At 42.3% G+C, this 9517-nt stretch overlaps 1 protein-coding gene across 1 annotated transcript in view; it reads right to left on the reverse strand.

The window, feature by feature from the left end:
* Positions 1-3143: 3143 nt before the first annotated feature.
* The window catches only part of LOC138357498 (cAMP-dependent protein kinase catalytic subunit-like), a 22435-nt gene continuing 16061 nt past the window's right edge, over positions 3144-9517 (reverse strand). Inside the window, exons 3-5 of the mRNA XM_069314354.1 lie at positions 4619-4724; positions 4297-4409; positions 3144-3299 (exon numbers count right to left, since the gene is read on the reverse strand). Of these exons, the coding sequence (XP_069170455.1) occupies positions 3144-3299; positions 4297-4409; positions 4619-4724 (375 nt within the window). The remainder of the gene's footprint in view (positions 3300-4296; positions 4410-4618; positions 4725-9517) is intronic.

Here is a 9517-nt window from a genome sequence, read left to right on the forward strand (position 1 = left end):
AAGATTTCCTTACACATGTTGTGTATATATAATAAGGATTATATATACACAACAACATATATATATATATGCCGTTACAACATATATATATATATATATATATATATATATATATATATATATATATATATATATATATATGCGAACAAGCCTGAATGGTCCCCAGGACTATATGCGAATGAAAACTCACACCCCAGAAGTGACTCGAACCCATACTCCCAGAAGCAACGCAACTGGTAACTACAGGGCGCCTTAATCCGCTTGACCATCACGGCCGTCAAAAGGAAGTGATAGCCGAGGCTATTTGAGCCACTTCCCCGACGGCAACTCGGATGGTAATTACCATCGGGGAAGTGGCTCAAATAGCCTCGGCTATCACTTCCTTTTGACGGCCGTGATGGTCAAGCGGATTAAGGCGCCCTGTAGTTACCAGTTGCGTTGCTTCTGGGAGTATGGGTTCGAGTCACTTCTGGGGTGTGAGTTTTCATTCGCATATAGTCCTGGGGACCATTCAGGCTTGTTCGCATTTGTGTTCCTCACGTGTGCCCCAAAGAATGAGGTGATTTGGTGAAATGCTATGCCCAAGATTACCATCCGAGTTGCCGTCGGGGAAGTGGCTCAAATAGCCTCGGCTATCACTTCCTTTTGACGGCCGTGATGGTCAAGCGGATTAAGGCGCCCTGTAGTTACCAGTTCCGTTGCTTCTGGGAGTATGGGTTCGAGTCACTTCTGGGGTGTGAGTTTTCATTCATATATATATATATATATATATATATTATATATATATATATATATATATATATATATATATATATATATATATATATATATATATATATATATATATATGTTCAACTCGTCCTCTCGTCTAATATTCGTTGTTTTGGAACGTTATGGTAATCAACGTAACAAATGCAATGCGTTATGTAAAGTAACAGCTCGCAAAAATTCACATTTTCTGTACAATGGTCTGTTGGGTTAGGTGGGTTGCTTGGGTTCATACGTTTAAGGTTAGGTTAGAACGGTGCTTTTTGTACGTTGTGGGAAAATGGCTTTCTGGTGCTCTTGGTTGGATGTGAGTCCCTCCAAGTGGAGTCAGCAACCTTTACGGAGTTAATTTTATCCCTAACATGTTGTTATGACTGACTGTGCCGTATGGGAAGTATTCTCTCTCTCCGAGTGTATGCGCATACATAAATACACCAAACGCGCGTATTATCGTGAGCAACCCTCATAACCTGATACATATATATACATATATATACATTATATATATATATATATATATATATATATATATATATATATATATATATATATATATATATAATGTATATATATGTATATATATGTATCAGGTTATGAGGGTTGCTCACGATAATACGCGCGTTTGGTGTATTTATGTATGCGCATACACTCGGAGAGAGAGAATACTTCCCATACGGCACAGTCAGTCATAACAACATGTTAGGGATAAAATTAACTCCGTAAAGGTTGCTGACTCCACTTGGAGGGACTCACATCCAACCAAGAGCACCAGAAAGCCATTTTCCCACAACGTACAAAAAGCACCGTTCTAACCTAACCTTAAACGTATGAACCCAAGCAACCCACCTAACCCAACAGACCATTGTACAGAAAATGTGAATTTTTGCGAGCTGTTACTTTACATAACGCATTGCATTTGTTACGTTGATTACCATAACGTTCCAAAACGACGAATATTAGACGAGAGGACGAGTTGAACATAACGTTGTCAGAGTGATCACACTAACGGTGATTCTGACTAACGTAGTCACCTAACGTTGAAAATAATCACTTTCACCTAAACGTTGTGAGAACGGTGTTGTTGTTACAACATTGACGCCGTTACAACATTGACTTTGTTACAACATTGACGCCGTTACAACATTGACTTTGTTACAACATTGACGCCGTTACAACATTGACGCCGTTACAACATTGACGCCGTTACAACATTGACGCCGTTACAACATTGACGCCGTTACAACATTGACGCCGTTACAACATTGACGCCGTTACAACATTGACGCCGTTACAACATTGACGCCGTTACAACATTGACGCCGTTACAACATTGACGTTGTTAGAATGTAAACATCCTTTTATGGCTATGTTTAAGTTCAAATTCACAGACGTATAAAAGGGACCACTATAATAATTTTTCCTTTTAAAGGTAATTTTTGGAGCTAGTGTCAAATGTTTCCCATTATTCGCCGGCTTTACGCTTGGGGAGTGGGGGAGTTAAACTGATTAGTGTGCGTTACTCTTATTAAGTCCGTGTGTTAGAAAGCGGCATGCAACAGGTTCTGAGAATCTTGTATTTAAAACTGATTACAGAGGAATACAAATTGGTGGTTATGTGGGCATTCCCGGTGACCCCCAGACAACAGAGGGAAAAATTGAAATAGTTCCATAAAGGTGTGTTTCAAGTCGATGACTTTTGAAATGTCAATTTTGTACCGGTGGTTTAGAGAAAAAAAGTGTTTTTTTTTTTCATCAGATCAACTAGCTGCAGTTCAAAGATCATTTTGAATGAGCAATTTAGGGTAACTGTGACCAATGAATCAACCTTTTCCCTCCTCCCTTCCCCTCCCCTCCCCTCTCTCTCTGTTTTCCCAATCACTTGGGCTGGATGGTAGAGCGACGGGTCGCCCTTCAAGCAGGGCGCGGCGTCAATCCCCGACCCTCCACAAGTGATTGGGCACCATTACTTTCCCCCGTCCCATCACAAATCCTTATCCTGACCCCTTTCCCAGTGCTATATAGTTGTAATGGCTTGGCGCTTATTCCTCATAATTCCCTCGCCCCCCCCCCTCCCCATCCAATACATAACCAAGTCCCACCACCTATTCCTGCTACGGGCTCACCATAGCCCGTGCTACATGGACACTTCGTTCTGAGTAGCTAAATCTGAAACCACCACCACCCACCTATTGCTGGCCCCTCGTTTAACAACTCCTTCCCCAACACCCCACCTTATGCCTGGCTGGCTCCTGGTCCCAAGTTAGACAGATTGGGGCCCGGTGAATGTTGCATTGAAACTATCCACTATTTCCTCTGTGTATTAGCAGATGTTGGGACGGTTACCCAGCGGGTAACAAAAAGCCTCTCACAGTGATCTATGGCGCTGAAGTTGTGAGTCCTAATTCGCCCTCGTAGAGATTTATGAGAGCCACCTTCCCAGCACTTTTCTGTTGCTGCTGTGTTGGTTGCTGTGCCAGAGATTCAGTTCGTGTCACACTTCTCAACATCTGCTGTGGGGTAATTTTTTCTCGCTTGTTGAAAAATGGGGCTTTTCACCCTGATTGCCCGGAATGCCCGCTGTGAAATGTCGGTCAATGGGTTCCCAATATTTGGAAAATCCTCTCTTTCTCTCCCCCTCTTATGTTCCCTCCCTCTCTCGTCTTCATTTGTTTACCAATATCCGTCCCCTCCCCTTTCCATTTTTCTCTCGCTTCTTTCCTCTCCCTTTCCCATTTTCTCTCCCCTTTGCCCTTCTATGACATTTTCCGTTCTATGACCCTTCAAAAATACTGCTACGACAACCCTTTATTTAAGTATCTCTGTAAGAGTTGAAATCGATTTTATCACATAAAAAAGAAAACCAAGTTAGGAAGTCATATTTTCCTTTTCAATATACACCTGTCACACCTGGCCAAGACGCGTGTAGATTCTCACGTCAATCAATATAACTTTTTCAAACACTATAGCTTCCCCTACCAGCTAAGGTAAAAAAAAAATCAAAAGTATTGCATACGCGTGTAGGCGCTACAACTTTTTTTGTGTGTTCGTATAGGTAAGACAATTTTTTTTTACGTATTCCAATTCATAAACACCTTGAAAAACAAAAATGTAAATATATTTGTACCTAATGGTCCTTATTTTTTACATTGAGTGCAATAACTAATCGAGTTTGGAGGTGTGGATTAGTATAGTAGAAAATATATTGGTTCGTGTTTATTCTGAGGTGATCTACGGTCGATCACAACGCCAAAGCTATTTCGTTAATTTTGTTCTTATACTGAGCGAGGCATTTGTTACGTTATACTTTTTCTCTTCCTCCTTTCATTCCTCCTCTTTATCTGTCCCATCTTCACTTCTTCCTTCCCGTCCTCTACTAATTATAGCGTGGATACGCGCACCAATTCAGGACGGGGTCAGGGCCATTTATTGGTCAGCGCTTTCAAATGGTTGTCAATGAACAGCGAGTCACCCGGGGAGCCAATTATCGCTGTTAAACTATCCTCAGAATGGAACTTAGTCGTCTTTTACGTCAAGAAAGTTGCTAGAAGGTTTTATTGTAGATGTAAACCGCTTCTGGTAGTCTACAGTGCCTCGCTGCAGAGGAGAGTCACCAAACAGCTGGAAGATAGCCAGTGGTAAACCTAAATGTAGGAAAGGGGATAAAATGAGTTATATGTCTAGAGTTATTAATACACCAACCCAGGACACTATTGAGCTTTATCAGGACGGCACTAAGCAACCGGAATGAATCAGTGTGGCAAGAAGAGCAACTCAGAATCACGGAAGGCGAAGATTAATAAATAAAATTACAAACTAACCTCTTTTTTTTAATCTCAATGGACGGCCATACCTAAGCAGTGCTGCTTCTGCTGCTGCTTCTGCTGTTGCTTCTGCTGCTGCTTTTGCTGCTTTTGTTGCTGCTTTATCTCCTGCTTCTTCTGTTGTCGCGGCTGCTGCTACCTTAATATAGCTTACTTTACTCTGTGAGTAATGAGAGGCTTTTCCCCCATAATTTGTGTGTACATAACATGGGAATTCCTGCCTGCCTCACTAAAGAATTTAGTGCTTACATTGTGTGTTATGTGTGGTATACAGGAGGGGCGAGAGAGGGGCAGTGTATTGTGGGAGTTGTATATCCGGTTGTATGTTTCTGTATATATAATACAGAGATGCATATGTAGGATTGAGCGTCGGCTCTTGAACCCATCTTTTCAATGTTTTGCTCGAGCACTGGATAGTGTTATTTTTTGGCTAATGTCAATAGAGTTTCTAGTGATTACATTTGTTCCACCTGTTCTCAGGTCTTACACTGTGTTGCCTCAAAGTTCGTTGTAGTTTTAATAGCTCTTATCAATTGACAAACCTTGGGTAGTAAACTAGAAGTGAATTCTTGCATCTCAGCAGCTCACATATATCTCTTATTCTTTAATATTCTTGTCTTTCTAATTTTGAAGTGTTGCCATTTTGAGTCTTAGGGCTCCTGTTCGTTAGCTATAAGTTATTTACGGCTGTACACCTCTTGATTTCAACAACAATTGTAGTTATTTATATAAATTCCGAATAAAGTTTCTGCAATTTGCATTTCTCGAGGCAAAAATTTGTATGCCTTTCTCCAGTCTTAATTTGTACGTGTATTTCGTGATCATGTCTCCTCTGCTGTCTGTTTCATTGTGTAGTTTCCTCACAGTAAAACCATTAAGGAACACATGCGTGGGATCGATGGTTATAACAAGGTGCTTCAAGGTATGAGCTGATTGCTCCTCTGCAATTCTTATCACTGGTCTAGATAAACCACTGAAATATTTCTAGTTTTATTATGGGTGCTGTAAAGCCTCTTATCACCTCTGGGGCCGGCAATACTCCCCAACACTCAGCTGAGGTGTAGTTAAGGTTAGGGGCCAGATTCACGAAGCAGTTACACAAGCACTTACGAACGTGTACATCTTTCCTCAATCGTTGACGGCTTTGGTTACATTTATTAAACAGTTTACAAGCATGAAAACTTCCCAATCAACTGTTATTGTTATAAACAGCCTCCTGGTGCTTCGGAGGTCATAAACTGTTTAATAGTTGTAAACAAAGCCGTCAAAAATTGAGAAAAGATGTACAGGTTCGTAAGTGTTTGTGAAACTGCTTCGTGAATCTGGCCCCAGGGCTGGCAACACTCCTTAAATACACACACACTGAAAACAAAAAAAATCAGTCTATGCAGATTTTCTCTCATTACACCAAGTAAAACTTTGAACCCTCACATAATCAAGAGCTCTTCTCATTCCGCTTAAAACTTGCGTCGGTTTTCCAACCAACTGAGGCTAAACAATTTCGTAAGCCAAGACTAGGATTTTCTCCCGATTACTATGCAAAAAAATATCCCCAAAACAATTTTTTCTTTGCTATTTGACATTTCGAGGAGCTGAAAGTTCCTCGCAGCTAGAACATATAGACACATTACACACAGATCACACTAACGTGATGCATCAAATGAACAAATCCACAAGGGCCATGACGAGGATTCGAACCTGCGCCCGGGAGCATCCCAGACACTGCCTTAATAGACTGAGCTACGACAGGGTTTCAACTCTCTTTACCCTGTCGTAGCTCAGTCGATTAAGGCAGTGTCTGGGATGCTCCCGGACGCAGGTTCGAATCCTCGTCACGGCCCTTGTGGATTTGTTCATGTAGACACATTTTTGTAATACATGATACGATTGTTGATTTATGGAATAATTACCGAACAACTCAAGATGTGGGATCGTTCGATAGTTTCATAGGAACGGTCTAATGTGGGCCAATAGACATTTTTTTGCAATTTAATTTTATATAAAATTGCAATTTAAAATAGACACACAAGATTCCCTCCTGTATGTATAAAAAACATATACTCGACCTTTTCCACGTGGCAAGATATTTCTTGTATATTTCGCAATTGCAATATTGCAGAAGTCAAGAACCTATGAAATCGGATGTGGCCGATAATGCTGAAACCTTCTGAATAGTGGAATCTTGAAGCGATCTTGAGGAGTAAAGAATGTATTAAATCTTCAGAGGCGATCTTTTCTCAGACGAGGAAGATAGTTGCCGTCGTTTTGAGATACCGGCTATCGGTAACATGTAAATTTTTGATATCATAAATTATTCCATTTGACTTCTAATTAAAAATATTGTTCTGTGGTAAGTTGTTTCAGCAAAAGGACTATCAGGCTGTGAACTGCGTCTCTGTGAACTGCTTGTTGAGGAAGTTAAGTAGCCCATGTGCTTCTTGAGGCCAACCAACCCTTGTGCTTGTTGAAGCCAACCAACCCTTGTGCTTGTTGAAGCCAACCAACCCTTGTGCTTGTTGAAGCCAACCAACCTTTGTGCTTGTTGAAGCCAACCAACCCTTGTGCTTGTTGAAGCCAACCAACCCTTGTGCTTGTTGAAGCCAACCAACCCTTGTGCTTGTTGAAGCCAACCAACCCTTGTGCTTGTTGAAGCCAACCAACCTTTGTGCTTGTTGAAGCCAACCAACCCTTGTGCTTGTTGAAGTAGTCTGAACAAGCTGAGGTTGTATTCAGTGTTCCTGGTAGTCAACAATAATTATGTAGCGATGGATCTGTCAGCTTCAGTAGGAATGTGATAACACACGATTAACCTCGTGTAATTAAACTCTTAAATGGGGCTTATGTAGACTGTGTATCTATCTACGTGTGTACTCACCTAATTGTACTCACCTAATTGTGCTTGCATGGGGTTGAGCTTTGGCTCTTTGGTCCCGCCTCTCAACTGTCAATCAACTGAATGTGTGCGTGTGTGTATGTGTGTGTGTGTGTGTGTGTGTGTGTGTGTGTGTGTGTGTGTGTGTGTGTGTGTCTGAGACCATCAGTCTGCCCTCTTTCCTTAACTCTTGACCCCACACTCTCCCCTCTTTCCTCTCCATTCCCTGTCTGTGACATCTCCAAAGCAAATTTGCCACCTATCTCACGAGCCAACAGTTTTCCAACCGTTAGTATTACAGTCTTGCGCGTTCTCTTGTAAAACCTCGCAGGAGAGTTCTCAGCACGCTTTTATGGCGGTCTGATGGTCGCTATTAATGCAAAGCTGTGTTGTGGCTGTTTGACTTCAGAAGGCGAAACAAAAAGCTGAAAGTAAACTGAAAGCAGCAGCATATAGACAACAGCAGTAGAAGCAGCAGCAGGAGGAAGCAGCACAAGCAGGAGCAGGAAGCAGCACAAGCAGGAGCAGGAAGTAGCACAAGCAGCTGGAAGGACGAGAAGCAGTAGTAGTTAGAAGAACGAGAGGCAGCATTAGGAGGATTCAGACAGGTGACACTGTTGTGGTGGCCGAGGAATATGTAATGATTTACACCTTTCAGGTGTTCACGGGAGACATCTCCCGTCACGCAGGGTGCAGTCGCACCTCCACAGATCTCCAGTATCATCTATTGATACTGGAAATGGCTCAAAAGGGCCACCACTTATGGGCTATTCATGCCCAAGCCACCTTTTGGGTGGCTTAATCTTCTCTCTCTCTCTCTCTCAGGTGTTCATTTGTATTGACTCTCATCTGGGTCGAGTAGAGTGTCTTTGTCTCTCTCTGTCCAGTACACTATGGCATCCTTCCGGAATGAGAGTCCGTGCTAGAGTCCGGAGTTAGTCTATCCTGAATCCTAATGTGTGTGTCACTTGGACCTCTCCTAGATGTGTTTGCCGAGTTGAGCGTTAGCTCCTAAGCCTCATTCTCCTCTCCCAGGCTCAATAACGTTACCGCATTCCTTATGTCTAATTCATCTTAAACTCGTAAGTTTGTCTCGATTCTCTACTAAACTATTCCGTTTTTGCTGCTGTTTTGGCGATTAAGTTCATCTCGGCATCTCTTCGTGGCTGACTGTATCTTTTATATCTCTTGACGGCTGTTTATTTAGGGGTATGACTGTTACGCTCTCCTGTACAGTTGACAGGCGGAAGCCTTCACCTAACTGTAATGTTTTTCACTGAACGTACTTCAGTGAAACGTCAAGAAACTTCCAGGGAACGTTCTTCCAGGAAACGTCAGTGTCTGACTGCCAGAGTTTTACTCGGCTGCCCAAGGGGGGAAGAGAAGGGTTATCTTGATGATTTCGGGGCTTTTAGTGTCCCCGCGGCCCGGTCCTCGACCAGGCCTCCACCCCCAGGAAGCAGCCCGTGCAGCTAACACCAGGTACCTATTTTACTGCTAGGTAACAGGGGCATAGGGTGAAAGAAACTCTGCCCATTGTTTTTCGCTGGCGCCCGGGATTGAACCCGGGACCACAGGATCACAAGTCCATCGTGCTGTTAGCTCGGCCGACCGGCTCCCAATAATAATAGGGTGGCGGGATACCTTTCAGAGTTTATTTAATAACATTCAGATATATGTATAAATATACCTCAGCCTCGCCCTAACTATAGGCGAACGAGCTCCCTACGTTTTTGAGACACTTTTTAAAGTGTTTTAAAAATGTGTAAGTGTCTTAGTGTGTTAAATGCGCAAAATTACACACTTTACAGTATGTTATTTTTAATAACATACTGTAAAGCGTCATGGACGATGTATTATGATAGATATGTATACTTTCTTCTTTCCCACCTTCCTCCACTTTCCTTCCCTCCCTCCTTCCTGCCCTGTCTTTCCCACGTACTCTCCATCCCTTCACTTCCATACTGACATGTGAGAGACAGGCCAATAGACTCCTCGCTCACCACCACCTATAGTCGCGCTTAACTGTTTTAAATGAATGTCAAAAGGTTTTTAA

The sequence above is a fragment of the Procambarus clarkii genome, chromosome 78 (assembly GCF_040958095.1).
Source record: "Procambarus clarkii isolate CNS0578487 chromosome 78, FALCON_Pclarkii_2.0, whole genome shotgun sequence".
Lineage (NCBI taxonomy): Eukaryota > Metazoa > Arthropoda > Malacostraca > Decapoda > Cambaridae > Procambarus > Procambarus clarkii.